Source organism: Parambassis ranga, chromosome 3 (assembly GCF_900634625.1).
Source record: "Parambassis ranga chromosome 3, fParRan2.1, whole genome shotgun sequence".
NCBI classification, from domain to species: Eukaryota; Metazoa; Chordata; class Actinopteri; family Ambassidae; genus Parambassis; species Parambassis ranga.
The window spans coordinates 9,499,499-9,521,059 of NC_041024.1; the positions used below are offsets into that span (position 1 = coordinate 9,499,499).

The 21,561-nt window shown below is 38.3% G+C and overlaps 1 protein-coding gene across 1 annotated transcript in view; it reads right to left on the minus strand.

Moving 5' to 3' along the window:
* The window catches only part of LOC114433560 (glypican-6-like), a 98,491-nt gene that overhangs the window by 16,982 nt on the left and 59,948 nt on the right, over positions 1 to 21,561 (minus strand). Inside the window, exons 4-6 of the mRNA XM_028402206.1 lie at positions 17,483 to 17,648; positions 4,596 to 4,726; positions 3,055 to 3,198 (exon numbers count right to left, since the gene is read on the minus strand). Of these exons, the coding sequence (XP_028258007.1) occupies positions 3,055 to 3,198; positions 4,596 to 4,726; positions 17,483 to 17,648 (441 nt within the window). The remainder of the gene's footprint in view (positions 1 to 3,054; positions 3,199 to 4,595; positions 4,727 to 17,482; positions 17,649 to 21,561) is intronic.

A 21,561-nucleotide genomic window follows, 5' to 3' on the forward strand; every position in this document is an offset into this window, starting at 1 on the left:
ACTAGTAGTGCATTGTCTTGCTGCTCGGATAGTCTCATTTCCTGAGTAGTCATTTTTTTAGACTTGTAGACTTTTAGAAGTGTGTGTTGTAATTTTTAAGCTTGTAAGCAACATGTTGATGGCTGTTTTCTTACATTTTAAATATAATATCACCTACTACCTCATTTATTCACTTACAGAATGTGCATTTAAGTTAAGCCCAGTGATGGGTTATGCAGTTAACTAATCAGTTTAAAGCTGTTTGGATATTTCCCATTAGCGTGCAGTACTGCATCTTGACTTTTATATCCACATATGTGAAATGCAGTCATAGAGAATACCCAGAATACACATACATATTTAATTTCTAAATGTGTTGACCTTGAACTATACTACAGCCACTAACAAGGATCTTGTTATTTAATCTGACAAGACACAATCAATGTTTTGCAATAGATGTCAGGTTTAGGGTTAACTGACTGCTGAACTATGTCTATGCTATAAGGGATATGATTACAACTGAAATTCTTCAGTTCAAAGAAAGTCCATCTACTTGGAATCCAAAACATAAAATGCAAGTCAAAACAAAAGGAACTACTCTACAAGTCCACAGCTAGTGCACAGGCTCCTGCCAGCAAGCAGCAGGGACATGGTTCTGTGCTAGGTCATCACAGGGTTAAACACACTAATAGATGGTAATTACTTTCACTGTACTGGCAACGTAGTTAAGTTATCAAGCTGAGCTGCCTTTGAATGGTGTAAAAACTTGAAGAAAACCTGACCAGAAAATAAAACATTCAAACAGAAGGAACAATGGTGCAGATTCCAAATCACAACCTTGTTGCTGTAGGGCATGTTCTACCCACGGAGTCACTTTTCCACCACTCTGAGCCATTTTAGACAAAACAGCACACAGGCCAGAATTTAAAAAAAATCTTCTTCAGCAACTCTAGTTGTGTTACAGAGAACAAAAACTTATAAAGAAACCCAAATAAGTCAAACAAAGTAAATGAACAGCCACATGACAAACAAATGATCAATATCAACTTTGAATAATGTAAAGACGAGAGGCGCCACGAGCAGGTTGATTAAAACACAAGACTGATGACCTGGTGAAAGTATGAGGAGGAATGGAAGGCTTACACTGTGTTGCATTGTCCTCCAGACAACCCTCTGGGAGCAGCAGAGAAATGAAGAAGAAAGAGATTTAATTGGACATCGGAGAAATAGAGAGAGACTGAGAGAGAATAGCAGCAAAAGAATGTCTTTTAGTTAGTGAAGCAAAAAGTTAAATGATAAATGGTGCAGCTGAAATATTCTATTCACCAGCCTATGAGATTTACCTCAAACATTTTTATTCACAGTGAGTTTTACCTGCTGTAAAATCAATTCAAGATTGGCTGTTATCAAATCTGATCAATGCATAGATCCAGATGTGCATGCAAACAGCAGCCAATGTGGAAAATTGTGGTCGAGTCACAAGTTATTTCATTCACTGCAGTCAAACCAGCTTATACAGACATATACATTTATTTATTACCGAAGTGTCTAGCACACAAACTTTATGTTTCTGTAAAGAAACTGGAATAGAACTTTACAAAGAAGAAGAAAGGCAAAGGCACAGTTAGAAGTTTTATCCTGGGCAACACTGTACATGTTTCTGGGAAGAATATTTTCAAATCTTTTACAAGACGAAGCCTGAGTGCATGTAAACATAAATTATTGAAGAAACCCGAGGATTTCCTCCAAATGTGCTTTTGCCTTTTAGTAATTTTTTCCCACTTTCACAACCTTTTTGATGCGAATGTCTTAAAGCACGGAGGAGGATTTGGTTTGACTTTTCTAACCAAAATATGGTGAATTTCAGGATAACGTTTTAAAGGCTGAGACTGTGTTTAACACAACCACATGCAGCTAAAATACAGAGTGCTCCTGCATAGTCCTGTTAAACATCGTATTCAACAGAAGATTATCGACAACACCTTTTATGGACAACAATGAATTTAATAAAAGAATCTGTTAGTCGGACAGAGGATTACATCAAGAAGCACCCCACTTAGGAATCGTATTACTTTCTTATGTAAGGCTCTATAATTTTGGCCTAGTGCAGTTTAGAGAACTGAAACATCATTGTAATGGAGATATTTTTTGTTTTGTTTTGTTTGTATTTGTATGTTATGTTATGTTTGGTTCTTCGTCTGGGCTTAAACACCCCCTTTACAGCTGCAATTTTCTATCCTTTCATACGTGGGATTGTAAGTCCCCTCTCCACATCTTACTGTTAATACCTAACATAACGTCACTATAAAGGAAAGGTATATTATATTATTTTGAGTAGACTCTCTCATGGGTAAGTGCAGACAGCACATTTGTGCCGAACGGGGGAAAGATGTAGTCGTGGGCTGTGAGGTCTGGTTCAACATCATGTCAACTTGAGGGCTTCCTTACTCAAGCTTGACACACTGCCTCCCACACAGTGTGTTTCAGTAGCAATGGGGGCTGCAATAGACTTTTTCCACAGCCTCAATTAATGTTTTAAAAGATTTATTTTATAAGCTTGAAGTTTTGTGGGTGGATGCCGAATCTGCTGCAGACTCTTCAAGACCCCACATATTTCAGATTTCTGGGATAAGGCGTAGGCCATTTTGTTGTGACATAAATGTTTTTGCTATTATCGTGCAAAAGTTCTCTACGAACACTGGCAGTGAGTGAAAGAAAGTCAATGTTTCAACCCTCCATAAAGCAGTGGTGGAAGTCACACAGCACCTAAGGGGCTATGCTGAGTATGTGAACATGCCTCTATTTTTTTTCTAGCCTTTGGACTTCAACCCCAGTAAGTTGACCTTAAGCTCAGCATGCCTCCACCAAGTCTGCCTCTGCCAATAACACTGCAAAAAAACAAACTTCTGTACAGCTGCACTGATAAAATACATCAGTATACATCAGTATACAGAGAGAGCTCTTTTGTTTGCATTTTATCACCTTTGTCATATTTATTTAAGAAGGTTTTAGAGCTGCATTTTCCACTCCCAGCTTAAAATATTCGTCTAACCAGGCTTGTGTTTCTGTACATACCAGTCTATCCAGGCTTGTTCCAGCTGCAGTGGTCGGCCTCTCTTCAGGGGTATAAGGCCTGAAGCGAGCGCTGAACACATCTGAGATGCCCCGTGCAGCTCTTCCCATTCCTGAAGGCTTCGGCTGACCACACCCCTGAAAAACCTAAAACAGAACAGAGGGGGGAGATACAGTTACCACTAAGCATTGGGGAAGGCATAGGTGGAAAAAAAAATAAAACTTCCTTGCCTAAAAATCCTTATGTATATATATGAGACTTTCTACAACTGTGCTGCTGTATAGTTAGGTTGCTGGCAGCCAGAACCTGCATGAACTCTGCACTGAGCCAGGGCTAAGTCTATTTCTTTGTAGAATACACATCCATTTTGATCCTGTGAAAGTCGTAGTTTGCGTACACCACTGACATTTTCCCCTGCAAAAAGCCTCTGTCAATTTGCTCACAGCACCGATGGTACTGTGTGATTTGAGACAAAAAACTTCAGAGGAAATGGTGGTGTCTATCAGGGCTTTTTAGGAAATGTCATTTTGCTAAAGGAAAAAAAAGGAATTAACCCTCAATAATGTTAACAGCAATAAAAAGCCACTGCTGCACATTCATTAAGTGAATTGATTAAACCATTGATCAGCATTTCCCTGTAAATCACATAGAAGGCTTGTGATGATCTAAGTTAAGGAGAATTTATTGTTCCAAACAGCCTCTCTGCAGAGAGAAAGTTATTAAACTTTCCTGAAACACAAAGTAAAGTTTTATTGTATACAGGGGGGAGAAGTGAAGATCTATTATTACCTGAACCTTACATTAATCAATGTGAAGCTCACAGAGGTTCACTGTGACAACAGATTGTTTTCAGATGACTTGGTCTCTACGGGCTTTTTTAGGGTCTAAGCAACACACCTCCAAACAGCTCGGCTCATTAGCATTCCTCTCTGGCCTGTCTTCTGGCCGCTAGCTCGGTGTGTGTGTGATGGAGCACTCTAATGTGCCACACGGCTGTAGTGACAAGAGGATGTCTTTTCTCTAATATTTATCAATTCTTCACCATGATTACAGCTCCGATATCTTCTACATCAAGCAGGCAAAGTAATTTTCAACAGGTCGGTGCAGCAGTAATACAATGTGAGCAGATATATTGCACAAAGCTTTGGGAAGCACGACATATGGTTAAAATGCGACTGTGAAGAAAGATTGTAATCTCAGACCAATCTGTCAGCCGAGAGCCACCTTGGAGAGAAGAGGCATCAAGAGCATAGACAATGGTTTTAAGTTGTACATTGCAGCCCTCTTGGTAAGGAAAAGAGGCTGACATTTTATTCACACTGACCTTTTGGAACTGAAGTACGCCAAATTATTAAAAAGTTAAAATTAAAAAAATGAGCACCGACAAACCATCTACTAGTGAACATAAACAGATCTAATCAGAAGCTTGAAAGAGGATGGGCGGTGAAATATGTTCGTTTTCTTGATATTAAACTGAGTGACTTCAACACTCCATCTGTCATTTTGCACTAATTAATAACACAAAAACTTCAGGATACAGTACCTTGGCTGACACTTGCATGCTGTTGTCCTGCATGGCCATGATAGCCTCAGAGATCTTGATGTCAATTGGCTGTATAACTGATTCAATGTTGAAGGGTCCCTCCAGTCTGTCTGCCACCAGTAACATGGCATCTGTCATAACACAGAGAGCACATGTCAGCTCAAAGAAATCAAACACTCAAGGAAATTTTTACTGCTTGTCTTTATGTACACGTCAGCACGTTCACAGAGCAGAATGACAAATGTGTTGACTGTTAAGTTGCACACAAAAGCAAATCTACCTTCATAATTTTTTTCATACTGACTTCAAAAAAATCAAATAGTAATTAAATTTCAATGTATTAAGCCTACAACAAAAGGCCTGAACATAAAACAAATCCTTGGTCTGCATTCATCCTAATGATGATTTATTCATCTATTGGCATTGGTACGTCTAAATTGTGAATACATTAATAAATGTATGAATTCATGGTTATGCATTACAATGATTACTTTTTAATTACTCACACACACTTAGTGCTTGGCTTTGTTTTTGCACTAAAGTTGAACTAAAAAACTCTAATACGGTGATAGTAAGAAAATCAAGAACATATAATATTAAATATGTTTTTTTTTTCCTCCAAGACTTTGGCAGTAATATGTGCAGGAAGTTCTGCATCTTTTTATGATGCAGCTGACTTTGTCAGTCAGACATCGAACTGTTATGGCATTATTTATGTTTGTGTCTTCTGTCTGTTCTGAAAAGCATAATCATGTGTTTCAATTTATTAGCCTAACATAGTAAGTTAATAAAAACAGAGGTTTTTTTTATATTAGTTTGATTATATCTCAAATTATAAAAATATAATTAACATAAAAAAATCCTGATTTCAGATGAAGGTTTCAAATAAGGAAACAGCTTATTTGCTAAAAGCCAAACTTCTCACATCACATCTAATCATGTAGTCTAAAAACTACCTGTTTTCTGTGGTTACAATAAGAAAATAAAAAAATAAAAAAATACACATATGCAAGTGAATATGGACTATGACCTTGGATGAGCCGTGGTGTGAATCAATACATAAAACAGATTACCTACCAAACTGACACATTTCATTTCATTAAAAGAGTGTGATATTAATACATTCATACAGAGGGATAGTACTATTGATCCTGTCAGACAGGAAGACGTCTCTGCTGAGAATAATGTGTTTGATATTTTCATTAGGCTCTGCCTTGTCTGTACAAATAAAAAAAAGTCCATGGAGTCATGTCTGAGGGGTTAGAACTGGTTAAATGCAGGGGCAATGATATCAAGAAGACTTCCATCTTTGTGCAGTGACATTTGCAGGAATGTGGGCCAATCAGGAAAAGCCTATGTAGCGCAAAGGCCAGCAGAAACAGCGTGTCTTTTCTAATAATGGCTCAATGAAATGTGTAAATCATTAAATCAGCAGTGATCATATATAGGACAAACAACCACAATGCTTTCACACCAAGAGGTGACACTTGACCATGAAGCCGAACGATTCATGCCAGCTTAAGTTTGAGCTGCTGGAAAATAAAACCCTAAAATGACCTCACACTTAATCCTATAATCCTATTTGATAAATTGATTTGTCAAATTCTCTTTTTTAAGTTTAGTTTATTGTGTGTATATTTGATTTAACGGGTTAATCTGCCACAAAAGATTAATTGATTTTTTTTTAAACAAATAACACATATCAATATCAAACAAAAACATGTAGTTTGGTCTGGCTCAGTGGTAAATAACCATAATTTTAATAGGAGGCAAAAAAACACAACACTCTTCTTGTGTAACGTGTTAACAGTAACAATATGGTCATGTATCAGCAGGTAGTTTCTCTGTTAATGTTTCATTGTTATTAGTGCAGTTCACAAATATTCAATACAGTGCTACGACTTACTATTGGTCAAAGAATGAACACGAATCATTATCTTAAGTGTCAAAGTTGCACCATTTGTAGAACTTTTACTGTATCTAAACTCAGTAAACTCCATTTTAACTCAGTGTATTGTAGCCTTAGGTGAAAACTTTAACAGGTTCAGTAAGCTTAGGAGCCTTGTAAAAGTGACAAATAAGATCATTGGAGTAAGTCAGGTACAGCTCTCACAATTACAGTGTAGCGCACCGGCGCTGAGGAAACCATTCAAAACCGCCCTGACCAGCCGATGCAGAATGTGTTTAGCTCCTGCCTTCAGGCTGGCATTTCAAAGTGCCTGTCATGAGACCTAAGAAACATAAAGTCTCCCTCCTCTCGGTGGCAATTGACAGGGAAGGATATTACGCTCACCCGCTTGACAAAGAGGAGTGGTTTAGAGGACAAGTGAGCACACAAGACAGAGTGCATGCAGGAAAGGAGTGAAGAAAGGTTAGATAGAAACACAGAGACTGAATCACAGACTCATTATCTACAGTTAAATAACATCCAGATTGTCTTGCAGGGTTATAAACTGCAAGTATAAGCTGCTTTTTGCACACAAAAAAAAACAATTAATAACAAAAATACAAATAAAGAAAAAAGGACATATGTATTGTTTGAAACAGTCAGCCTCTAATCAGTAAACGATATCTTTGTAATTAATCAATCTCATATGAATACAAATCAATAAAAACAAATCAAACAATCATTGTAATTTAGACAAAGTAGTTTTTGTTTATTTTTTTTTATTTTAGGCATGTGAACGCAGCGTTATCATGCTATTTTCTCAGTCACGAGTCACAAAAGGACAAAACTTATGGTCCATAAATATAATAATTTCCTATGCTCAACCTAGAATGGTTTGGATGTTAAAATAAACAAACATAAAGGACTTTATACAGATCTGCTCTGCTTTTTGTAAGATTATTTTCATTTACATAATGTTGTAGTTGTATCTGTTTTGCTGCAAGAATTTTCCAATGCATCATTACGCTGTTCTTAATACGCTGCTGTTTGCTGTTATTGCCCATTTTACTGTTGACATTGTAGATGCGCCTGAGGACAGAAAAGACTAAGAGGAAGCTTATTTACACGTTACTTGGAGGACTTGAAAAAATTACTAGAACTGATGATGTCATTTGAAAATGGTTCATTAGGTGATATGTACATATAGTTGTCTCTCTAGAATAAGCAGGCCCTTATTGTTGATGAAGATTCTCAGTCATCCAGGTCATCATACGTAGAGAAGATTGAAGCAAGGCGTCTGGACTTGTAGTCCAGACGCCTTGCTTCAATCTTCTCTATAGGCCCTTATTGTAAATCAGGCCTGTGCTTTCAAAGCGAACCGAGCGAACAGAGCCACAGACAGACTCCTCTTTGGTCTGTTAGCGGCTGTACCTTTGAAGAGCGCTTCTGTTTGTTTACTCTGGAGTCTCAAATTGGGCGTGATGCTTGGTTAGATTTCCATCAGGAACTGGCTGGAGGTCATTGCAGGGGGCCAGCATGAGTCCTGTGAAGTCTGCAGCTCGCCTATGTTTAGCAGAGCACTGCTCTAATGCTTTCGCAAAAAAAGCAAAAAAAAAAAAAAGCCTCAGTAGATTTCAGACAGAGTAGAGGGGAAATTGGCAGCAATTCTGTTACTCATTCCATAAAAGACCTCAAGACCTAAATGATATCCTCAGTGGAGTTCTGACAACCTATTTTTCATATAGCTAAATGAATATTTGATGGATTTTGAGTGAGTCAGCCATATGATTTGTTGTGTGGAAGGGTTACTGCTACATGCTTAAATAACTCTTGGAATAATGACACATATGGGAACACTTAAAAAAAGAGATGGACTGGTGATGAAAAAGCATCTCAAAGTTAAATCTGTTCCAACCATAAATCATTATGAGGCCCAACACATGTTAGAGTTCACAGGCTATGCTCTTTCAGTCCAATGTTTAGCTAAACCTCCAGCCTACTATTACTAAGCAATCACATAGTCACAAGGTCCTCTTATTAAGCCTGTTTCACACTCTTTAAAGACCCATTAACGTTTGGCTTCTGCCTTTAGCTGGCATACACTTGTGAGTCAAAGGATTCTGCAGAAGTATATACATGTGTGTCAGCGCAGTCATTTCTGCCAGTGCAGCTCTGTTAGTGATTTGCAAAATTCTTTGCAATCTCAGTCACAAATTCCAAATAGTTTAATAGATACATATCCTGGACACTGTTACTGTTACTGGGCAGGGACACACTTCTGTTACCTCATGTATCTGGGACTTTCCACTGATTCTACACTCACAGTGTACAGCAAAAGCACAAAGCCTCACAGTGCTACTATACAAATACAGAAACGGTTCAAATCTCATATCATGTCTTCTTCAGCTATGACTAAATTAAGCATTTTTTTTTAAATAAATATATTGTTTCTTGTATTCCTGAATTGTATCTGGTATTGAGCTTTAGTGATTTGGCACTGATTGCAAAAATATACATATTTCTGGTATTAACAATTGAACAATTGATTCATGCAAACATTCATCCATCTATCCATCGACTGACACAGTGGGCTGTATTGGCAATGGTTGTTTACTGCTTGCTGCATGGAGCCAACTTTTTCTTTTTTTCTTCCTTCTCTTTCTGCTCTTTTAGGCTGCATGCTTGGCTATTTTCTAATGGAAAACTCTCCATTTTTTCACACCCTGAGGGATTTGGAGAGACTCCAGCAAACTACCTGCAGAGTCCCCTGGGGCTCAAAGTGGCCATTCGTATGTGAATCTGTGACAAATCAGCAACATGCTCCTAATTATCAGCAGAGTTTTTTTTATTTATTTTTTGTATTTTTTTCCTGCCTCTTTTACTTTTGGTCATTGCACAGTCAATATAATTTGGATGTGGTGAGTGGTGAAGAAAAGATCAATACATACAAACACAATAGGATCAGTTTCTGTCACACACTACTAGATTTATCCAGAGTAGATGTCTATGAAATCAGTAATAATATGTGAGCCCTCTGGTTTCTTGTCATTGCAGAGACAATAAAATATTGACAAGAATAACAATAACAAAAAAGTGCACCAGTGGGTGACCCTCCCTCCCACTTCAATTTCTAATTTTACTGACATACTGATGTAGAAACATCACTGAGTTTCTTGACACTTCAATAAAAGATCATTTTTAAAGGATAGACTGGGTGAGATCTCCATTTAGATTTACCTAAAATAGTGACTTGGCTGCCCCTAATGACCATGGATGTCTGTTTCACAGTATATGAGCCAGTCTGAACCAAATGAAATGAAACAAACATGCGCACTGCTGCTCTGAAATCAATGGAAGTTTGAGATTATCAAGTCAAATGTGCAAATAAATAATGAAACAACCTATCTGAGTTTTAAAGAATACTCAACTTCTTTCACTTTTCAAATACATTAGTCAATCTGAGAGCCTGCCTCAGTTATAGATTTCCAACGATCTTTTGTTATCAGGTTGTAATTGCCCTTCCGGTGTTGATACAGACTGATTGAGGGATAATTCTGCTGTGCTAGAAATGATGAACATCATGCAAAGAAAATTGCTACCCAGTGCCCATAAATAGTCTGCCCAATGATTCAGAGTTTGCAGCGATAGAAAGAAAATGGAAAGAATAACTTTCACCATCTGCCAGTGCAAACTGCAGAAAAAATGTCTGCATACAAATACTATGTACCCAACAATAGAAGTCTATGACACCCTTCATAAATTGCCAGAGACAGCTGATTACTCCTTTGCCAATGGCGGTGTATCACCAGACGCTGGAACACATCATGACAAATGTTAAAAAGGTGCTATAAAAACAGTGCATAAGTTAGATCTCCTTCACTAAGCTCTGATAAACCGAACACACAGAGATATTCTTCAGAACTTTATCCTTTGCTTTTAATCCCATTATACAGAGCTGAAAGGAGGATAACACTTCTGGTGTTTAATTTTACTTTATCAACTGTTTCCCTTGTGTTAAATTTGTTTTGTTGGAGGCGTTTTGCGTGCACACCATGGCTCTGGCTGACATAGTAAACACGGCCTGAGAACAGTAGCTTATTCTGAAGTAACAAAGCTCTGCCACAGTGTGCTCGGTCTGAGGAGTAGCTCCGTGTCAGGGAGGCATCACTGCGTCACTGCATATGCTCGGGGACACAGTTCCTTGTTTACATCCTTTGCTATTTTGACAAGCTGAGAGGAAAACTACACTGGCTTTGTTCAGTGAGGGAATATGTCACCTAACAATATGGCTCTTTGATGTGTTGTCTGCTGCTGCTGTCTTTTCTCATTCCTTATTGTCTATCACAGCATATAGTTGCTGGTCAACACCTACTAAGAATTAACAGATGTGGGAGTGCATGTAAAAATGAAGTGATGGTATTTATTTACAACAATTAGACAAGCAACCGGGATGCATACAGATGATTTAAAACATCCCATGCCTGATGAGGGCTCTACAGAGACTATGTGGGGTAAAGCTACGGATTAATTTTGGTCCCAACAGAGCTTGTTGACCTTTCTTTGAAGGGCTCGGTGGATGAAAACACACATGCAATAAGAGATTACAAACACATGATGTCTGTGCAATGCTTTTCTACAGTATCACACAGAACAACGTGTAATTTAACAATATAAGTGCCAAAACTAATAGCCTGTCACCTCCAAAATTTAGACTTTTATTAGCCTCTGTGCACATGCAACACTAAAGAATAGGCCAACACAAACTCCAAATCAGTTAATCCTCAAACTCTACTTTTCTCACTGGAAACGTCTTCCTCAATCATTTATTTAAACACTCCTCTGTTCACATACAAAAACTGCCAAAACTATTGTGCTAAAAGACATCAACTTCTCCATCCAGTAACATTTTTCCCCTTTGTGCAGCTGCATAAGGTGAATCAATTGCAAAAGACTCGCTACTTTGCCAACATATCTTGTCTGTGTTTGGGGAGTCTCCACAGGCATTCCGTCATGCACTTGCAGCTGGACTGTAGCTCAATAACAGCACTGAAAAATCATTCTTGTGAGGACACTTGTGTGTTATTGGCTTTCAGTTATGTTTGGATTACTTTAGCTCATCCAAAGTTTTCAATAAGATGTTTGTTGTTCCATGTGAGCTCTAACGTCTTTTTGCATTAACACTTGTCTCTGCTGCTTCAGCTGCAAGACAAAACAGATTCTGTTGGCTATCACTTCATTTTCTGTGTTCGGTAAAAGCAGAAAGTACATGTGATGTTCACTGTGATGTATAACGAGCTGAACTCAGGCAAGGTCTGTGCATGTTACAGTCAGCTAGGCAAACTCAATGTCTCACAGTAATGAAAAAAACCTGTGGTTGCCCAGAAGGATGAATATGGATCAGCATATTAAATATAAAATGAATGATTTTTCTAAATAGTTTGACAATATAGGAACATACCCTTATACTTTTTGGTAAAAGATAGATAAAAGGGTTTACACTGATACGTCCATTTACTATTAAGATGTAGTCAGCAGGTAATTAGCTTAGCTTAGCATGAAGTAAAGAAATGCAAAACAAAACAGCTAAAAAACTCATAAAACTCTTCCTCTATTGTCAACATTTTGCATGGATAACATAAATAAGATATATGTTAACTTGATATACAACAGTAAAGTTTTCCTTGCCTTGCTTCAACATTCTTATTGAAAATGACCTGAATTACTGAGCGTCTTCATCAACAAATATACACTTTATTTAACTACATTTAACTGACTGTTCTAAGCAGTACACAAACCTTGAAAAGGTGCAAAACTCCTCTAATGAAAAACACAACTTACGACAGCACCAGTGTTTATTTTAGGAGTTTCAATCCTCTCATCTGTTGGCAAGACAACTAAAAAGCAAGTTTCTCAGCAGTGTGTGCCTTCCAGATGTGTAAAAATTCAGACACACTGAATGCTGTTGATAAAATAAACTAACAATGGCTCTCAGTGGTGATAAGTTAAAATATGAAAATGTAATACTAGTAAATATAAAGGGTACAGGAGCAGTGTAAGCATTCCTGCCGCAGACTTAGAAAAGCAGCAATTTGCAGATTCTGCACAGCCAGTGGCAATTAGAAGAAGAAAAGACAATGGTTCTTGATGATGCTGAGGGTATGGAGATTACTTCCACTTGGCTAAGTGAGTCATCCGGCCTTCAGCTGTCTGACAGACAGAAACCCACTAGCTAGCTTGTTTGTTCCTGTCTGTTGCTAAGACCAACACGCTTGATACTTAGACAGTTTGAGTGCCTGTGTGGCTATGAGTGTGTGTCTGTTAAATGTCTCGGATTTGTTTTAAAAAAAAAAACCCTCTGAAACTCAGCTCAGTTAACGCACTATGAGTGTGTTTTTACAAGATTTTCTTCCCATAACCAAGCACAGCATAGCACCTCAAAGGCTACACTGTGAGGTAAAGCTGAATGGGAACTTCTGCAGCAAAACAAACTTAAGCAAAGCTCCGAGTTTATTTTTCGCAATTTTACAGATATCACAGAAAGTCCTTCTTGGAGGACAGAAAAAAAAATTGGCTTGAATTATGATGAACTGAAAGGTTGTGGGGAGGTCCTGTTACACGGGGACACAATCCATGCAATTAAAAAGAAATGAGCAAATAAAATCAATGAGGATCGCTTACACTGGGGTGTCAAAGGACTCAACAGAGGACAACACAGGCCTATATCTTAATTAGGAGATTCACAGATGCAGCCTGGTGGTGCAGCATGCAGGCAGGGAATGTGGGGCTGATTACTTTTTATTTAACCTACAAACAAACTGCTGCAGCATATGTTTTTAAAAAAAACAATTTCAGAAAAAAAAGATTATTGATCCCTGAATGATGAAATATGGTGATTCTGACTGGGAACTGTTTAACCAAAAAGATATTATGATATAGATTTCCAGGCCAGAAATGTAACAAATTATTCTTACACAAAAAACACCAGATTCTGTTACTAAAAGTAAACATCAGTAACAACATTGCATATAAACAATCTAAAACTTTGGATGGTGCTGTTAATGCCTATGCATCAACAGCACCATCCAAAGTTTTAGAGTTGACTTTAGGGGACATTAGGGTTGCTAGTGTGTAGACAAATAGGACTCCAATAAAGAGCTAAACTCTGAGACCGTCCAGCGTTATTATTCATTTAGGGTGTAAATGTAGTTTTACACCCTCTTTAAATCATACAAACTAATATTGTAGATATGACATGCTAATGCTTCCTTAGCATGCTAGCGACACCCTTTAAACTCTTCACATGTATTTCCCCTCACCGTCTCACCACTACTGCTGTAACATGTAATGCAGCCCAAACCCTGACAAACCCGCTGTGCATCATTACAGTTACAATACTAGATCGCTGCGAAAGCGACTTAATCACTCAGTCAATTATTATTTGCCATTAATTTTGGCCACGTGCAGATGGAATTATCACGTTACACTGATGTCACTCGCCTGTCAGAAACACCGTTGATCACGGTGTCAGCTTGAAAAACTACAGTAGAGTTTGAATAACAGCACGAGTCCCCCTTCCCCTTCTCTCTCTCTCTCTGTCTCTCTGAGGGTATTTTAACAAGGTGCTGACAAGAAAAATGATAATGATGCGTCTGTCATGATGCAGAGCTGGGTAAATTTGTCATCATGGCAGGTGACTGATGGTCTGGGATCATCCAATGGCCAAGCCATGAATTCTTTCCCTGAATATTTGAACACACACGCACACACACACACATGGAGAGTCACAATGCCTGAAAATCACTCAGCACAGGTATGAGCAGGTAAATCATAGCCTTCCTCAGGTTTAAACTCATTGTTCACTGACAGTTTTTTTTTTTTTTCCCCAACAGCCTGGAAGGCATAAAGTCGTTACGGTAACCTTTACAAAGTGTAAACTACTGTACTGTGACTGTAACTTTAAATATATGGCATGGAGGCTGTAATCACTCTTCTATTTCTGCATAGCAATATGTAGGCTACATCAAAGCACTCACCAAGGTCATTATTGTTTCAGTGTTACACAGATTTCTGGGATAAGCGCAGTGAACACAGGCAGACATCTGCTCTTTTTCCCCCCTCAGAAACTCTTATGATACCGACCGACATCTTAATGCAATAAGAATTTACTTTTAATAACAAGCCTGTGAGCCTTCTTGATTTGTTTTGTGGTGGTGATGTTTCACATTAAGTCTTATGCTTATGCGAGGTTGTAAATGTTAAGTGATGCTATAATAGCTCTGTAAACCGTAGATCACATCAATAATGCACCATTAGTCATTTTTATTTCATTTGCATGGTTCAATTTAAGAATTACAAACCTTCCCAAATGTACAGTCCTAAATTTAGGTTCTTTTTCTAGCAACACACAAAAAAGGAAGCTGGCAAGATCTGTCTTTACAACTATTATTATTATTCCTTTTTTTTTTAGAAAAACAAAAGTTGTTATCACTGTCTGTTATTTAAGACCACATAAACAATTAGAAGACTTGCTGCCAGATTAAAAAAAAAAAGAGTTCCCTGTTCCCACATTCTCAGCAGAAGCAAGAGACACAATCTGTCGTCCGCTTTATTTCATCATAGGATATTGTTTTTTTTCTCTCTCTCTGGCAAAAAGGATGACAGATAATTCCTGAACAAAACAGAGACTCAGCCATGTGATGTGACTTTCATGTGTTGGGAGACAGAGAGAGAAAAACTTGATGCCATCATTTGTTCAGTGTTTAGAGAAGGAGGGGACATGAATATACTGTTTATATAAATGCTCAGGAGAAGACCGAAAAACAGCACAGAGCTCATACTTCAGTTTTAGACATTTTTTGGTAAGACTCCTATCTATAAAGAAAGTTTTCTGCAAAAATAAATAAGAATCATCACCAAATGATATAATATTTAAAGGCGGTCCTCTGGTGTGTGAGTCAAGTACTCAATATGTTCTTTTACTGTTGCCCTGAAGGAGAGAGACTTGGCTCATTTTGACCCGTTGTGTCCCTGTCAATCATCTAGCAATTCAGCTCACAGTGGATCTTGGTGGTGCCATCTTGGTACATTTTTTTAATTTTAGGAAAAATAATCAGCTATTTTCTGCCTTCCTCGCTGTAATAACAGCTCACATTTCCAAATAAACAGCAGGCTTACAATTTATGTAACCATTAATTTTATTTCATTTCACAGAGCAGCCACATCTGATTTCCTTCACCATTAATTTTCCTTTTAACTTCATTCTGTGTGTGTGTTACATTTGTCTCAGGCTGTTCTTGCTTGACTCTTTACTTATGGTTTAGTCTTAACTGTTGCTAAACATTTTTGTAAACTTGGTTATAAATAAAGTTGTTAGATTTAACTGTATTGTAATGAACTTGAATAAGTAATAAGTTGTTTTTTCCCTCATTAAGTAAAGATGTTTTCTTTGTTTATTTGATTTAATGTGATTGATTTCAGGTAAAAGTGGGAAAATAGATATGCTTCCGATTCCGTTACGTAGATTTTGACAGCCCTCCCATTTCATGTGATAGAATTTCAGTCCCAAATAAAACCCCTTGAGACTCCTTTCTCCTGTGGTCCTACCGATCAATGGTATCAACAGTGACATTTAAGCACGGGCAAAGTCCACAGGTAAATGTCATGGAGGGTTCTTAAAAATTGAACACTGTGCCTCTAATCTAACCTTCCTCTAGTAAGTGATTATTTGTATGGATGACAATGACAGACTCTGTATGGGCTCAATCTATAAATTTCTATAATGCAAAGATGTGCTTCAGTGGTGAGAAGTGACCTGTGATACATTTAGAAGTTGTCTCTGAAAGGCAAATCAATATTTCTTGTGAGCTGCATAGTAAGCAAATCGAAGTTCTTTAGCAAGAGATAATGAATACGAAATGTCAGTAGCCATCAAAATTGAGTCTTTCGTGGGGAAAATAAACATCCTCTGGGTTCTATAATTTTCATTACAATAACCTCAACAACACTTACTCACTCTAATGCAAAAATATAAAACAAAAAAACACATCTGTACCAAAATAAATAAATAAATTTAAAAACAAAATAATTATTAAAAATCTACTTTTTCTACACCTCAAGGGTGTTTTGGTCTAACTGGATTTATCATTCTGTTGCAACAACAGCCTTTCCCATTACTGTCAAGCACGTCATCCCTTTGCGGCAGTAGATTTGCCTCTTCACAAGCGAACAAGACACTAACTTTTTAACACATGTCATAAAGCTGTGAGACATCTCATTCAGTGCACAGGGGCCTGTGTTGATCTGAGACTTCAGGCATGCCATTGGAGAGAAGAAACGGTACGTCATCTGAAGGTTTCTCAAATGACAGGCCTGTCACAAAACAGCCAAAAGCTTAGAAGTGCAGTTCACTTGACACACAGTCTTCAGGGATGTCTCTTAAAGAAAAAAAAAAGTTGCCCCATTTAAAAAAAAAAAACTGTTACTGTGGGTGGGAGGATGGGATGGGGTACATAACAAATAAAGCATTGGCCTACAAAAGATCCAGAGGGAACACTCTATGTGCCTCCTTGGTATCCATTTAACAGGAGGGCTTACAGCAGCCAGCTTCTTACAGCCGAACTGAAGTGCTATATTACTCACCAAGCTCAGCTGGAAACACTATAGAAAATGTGTTTGCCTAGGATCTGCTCTCCTTTATCAATCTCGAACAGCAGGGACCAGAGCTTTAAGCACTATGCCAGGGTTCCAGCAACAGAAAACATCATTACAGACAAAAAAAAGAAAAGAAAAAAATGGTTGCACAAATAAGATTTCAGTTTTGTCTTTGTAAATCCTTTAAAGCTGAGTCTAACACATCCTACTGAATTCCCAACGAGACTATTCAAAGACACTGCCTCAGAAGAGAAACACGCAGACCTCGAGCTCAAGTTTGTGCACAGATAGACAGACATAAAGAGAAAATAAAGAAAACAGGTGCAAGGGCGTTCCATTAGAATCTTACCGATGAAGAGGTTCCATTCAGTATCCAGGTCTGCCTGGTTTGCTAGACAGCCTCTCATAACGTTGTGACAATAGTTGTGACAGGGTTTCAGTCCAGGCATGCCGCGACAGTAGGGACAGTATAGCATCCTGGTCAAAGCTCTGACACATGCAGGTGCCACGTTCACCTACAAAGGAAAGAGAGTTCAGTTATGTCAAGTAATTAAGCTGCCTCATAATTTGTTCAGTGGATAGAGCTTATAAAGTGATTTTCACTAAACATTTAAAGGTTTTCACTGGCAAGACAGACATGTTTTAACTTTTGACAAACATCCACACACTTCAGCACATCTCCTGAAGCCTGAAATGAAAACACACCAGATAAAAACTGTATGACACGATAAGGTTTACAGCTCTGTCCATCTCTATTCCTTGTGAAGGCTCTGCCTTTTGTTGTTGGCCCATGTCATTGTACTGGCATGAGTGAAAGTGACAGGATTCTCACATCTGCTTCCCTTCAGAGGTGGGGATGCAGAACGCAGAGTACATCTGATAATTGGCCTGTCACCCTCTGTATTCATGCTTGACTTTAGATTCTGTCCAGCACATACTCTTGAGACTGCTGGTGTGTGTGTGTGTGTGTGTGTGGAGATGCTAGATTGGCCAGTGAAGCCACATACAACTGGAGACCACCTCACATACATGAAAGGGTTAGCTGTAGCTGTAGCAGAGAAATCAATTTACCCATCACAGCAAAAAATACTTTATGAGATGACAAGCTAACAGTAATGTTGATTCATCAAAGTCGGCTGAGTTAGTTGTATTTGTGTGTTGTCTTCTAATTGTTATTGTTTGTTGAACTGTTAATATTGAAACTGTCAGAGCAAAGAGACATGTAACGACAGACAGCACAAAGCCTGCTGGTATAAATACGACGAGGATAAAAGAAAAAGAATAGAAAGATAAAAGTGAGAGGGAACAGCTAAAAGAAAACCATGTAAGTGCACTTTTGTAGCTCCATGGCAACATCTGAGGCTGTACTCTGACACTACATCCAGCTTCAGCCTTCTACTCAGTCTGTTTTTAACACTGCAGTTTGTCTTTGATTTTCCCGAAAGGATGACCAGACCACCTGTGCGTGCATATGTGTGTGTGAGACAAGAGAGAGAAACAAGATGAGAGCGATGACACGAAATAAGGCAGGAACTGAGAGGTAGGGGAGGGAGGCAGAGATGCATGCTGCTAATGTATTTGCTTCCAAAGCCGCTTGGCACCGAGCAACAAGGATCAAATGAACCATCTTTGACATTTTGCAATCTGTCTCTGACATCACGCGACGTCTTGTAAGAAGGCCATTAAACAAGGTTCCTAGCTGTCAATTCCAGTGCTGCATACCAGCCGCTGGTATGTGTTCCTGTAAATTGTTTATATCACTCTGGGAGTGTAGTTAGCATATGAGAATATTTTACACACAAGCTTCATTTGATTGAACACATTTCACAGCTGACATGCATGAAAACGGACTTCCATGGTATGATAAAGGATACAGTGATGTCACAATGACGCAAGGCTTTTAATACTTTTAATTCAAAGTTTGGGTGTGTGTAGGAAACGAAACCATTTTTATTAAAGCTCATGAGTTCATGATAAAAAAATAGATATTTTGTGGCCCTCTGGAAACATTTCTGTTGTAATTTGTGTTCTTTGCATTTTGCATTGTGTTCCTACATTAAGTTGTGTTTCTTTAGTCTTGAAGTGAAACATCCAGTTCTCCTGGCCACCCAACATTTCTTGACAAATGCATTAATGCTTAAAGGTAGGGTAGGAGATTTTGAAAACTCAGTGAGAGTCAGCCAGATTTCGAAAGTAAACATGTCCCTTTCTCTCGGAGCTCACCCCGAAGCCACGCCTCCCAATCACATGGATGCACATTACCTGAAGATGAGCAGCGGTCTGTTACTTAACAGACAAGGCACAAACAGTGCATCAGAATGAAATCTCCTACCCTACCTTCAAATCTGCAATAAACATCAGCATGTGATATAAGCCATTTCACAAATGTCTACATGTTTCTTAAGCTAAGAGAGTAAAATGTTGCCAATGTGTACATTCATTTATCACAAATCATAATCAAATTGTCTGACTGATAGTGGTGTCTGCTGCTGTCATGTGGATTCTGAAGAAAGGCTTGATTTGGTACATTAAGTATAATTACATTTCCTGAATCACATTCAGTGCAGAAAAGAGTGAAAAAAAAATACAAGAACAAGCGCAAACTGAGAAAGAACAGGCTGTGGAGAGAGCCAAAGACACTGCCAAAGATGCAGGGCAACAAACAGAGAGGAAAACAGAGAGACAGATACAGATGAAACAGACGGAGAGAAAACCGGACAAGACACAAGCAGACAAACAGAAGGACCAGGCAGGTGCCGTCGCCACATTTGGACAAAGAAAGAGGACCAACTACATGCCAATCACTGTGTCTGCTTTGGCAAGAACAGCCTTCCCGAAGAGTCTCCACTTCCAAATCATCTTTTTTTTTGCAAATTTTCATAACATGCAATATTTCAGTCCACCAATCTTTAGATCTATTTTTTTTACTTTCAGTGCTTATAGTTATTACATATATATAAATCCCACAAAGTATGACTGCTACATGCAATTCACTACTGCACTGTTAGTGAGACAGGGTAGAGACAGTTTTTAGATTGCACTTTCACTTCCATCCGCATCTTCATGCATCTCCACCACTCTCTCTCTCTCTCTCTCCCCTCCGTCAATGACTCAAATCCCAGAGATTAAATATAACATTCCCCCATCACGCTATTTGAATCATTTTATTTCACAGGCTAATTTGCATATAAATATATTTTCCATAGTGACAGAGGTAGGAGAGAGGCAGAGCTCTTTGCTTTTGTTTTTCTCTGTTGGCCCAGTCGGCGTACCTGTGCAAGGACATTAAATCCAGTTTAAACTGCAATCATAAAACAAACCCAAGTTGACAGGATGACTTTGGGATATATTTGTTTAATAAATTCACTGTTCCACTGTCAGTGGAGGCAGTGCTACAGAGGAGCCTAATGAAAATTCACTGTTGTATAGTATCACCTATACTCAGCATCAGCTCAACTCATAGCTGCATTTTGACACAACTGTACATTTTCTTCGAACATGTGCAATAAAGTACAACATTTATTCATGACAATATTAAATAACATATTGAAAAATCATATTAGTCTGTTTCTGTCAATTCAATTACACTTGGCCCAGTTTCCAGACAGCTTTTTAAAGAGAAAGAGAATACAGTGGGAACATTTTCTTAACTCTACCCCCTCTTCCAACTACACTTTTTATATTCAGTGTGGCTTTTTAGTGGCAACTGAAGAAATATATTTCACACTGCAGATGGGGAAAAAAGCATTTTAAGCTGCCCTTGAGCTTTGTGAGCCTTTAGAAAAATTTGCATTAAAATGGTGCCTTCTAACACAATTATCTTACAGGGATTTTTTACATCATTGCAGTTACTGTGCCCAGCAGTCGCCAAGTGCCCTGGATGAAGGGTAATCTGATAATCTTGTTAGCACTTATTTACAGTTGAGTAGATAGAATATTTCACAGCGGGATGAGAGTGGTACTGGGAAGCGAGATGCCTCAGATCCAGAGTGAGATTAAAACACAAATCTACTCAATTGATGTTTAAGTGCTATGATAACACTGTGTGCAGAACATGTGTTTTAGTGTGGTGTGTGTATTTATTCAAAGTGCTGTAAAAATGCATAATTACAAATGCTTTAATATTTAGGTACCTTCCATATTGGACACACAACTTCATTTTGCAAATGCAATTTTAAATGTCAAACTTCACACAGTTGCATAAGTAGTTTTACGGACAGCGCCTGAGTGAATGTACCATGAGAAATGAGAGATGGGTGTGGTATAAACAGTGCTTCAAAAGAGCAGCTGGAAGATGTAGTCACCTCCTGATGTGAGCATAAACTTTATAGAGGATTAAATGTAGGATTATAAATGCAGCGAGCCTGGGTAATAATAAAACAAGGTTCAGGCTTTTTAAGCTGCATCCCATAAGGCCAGAGTCAGGAG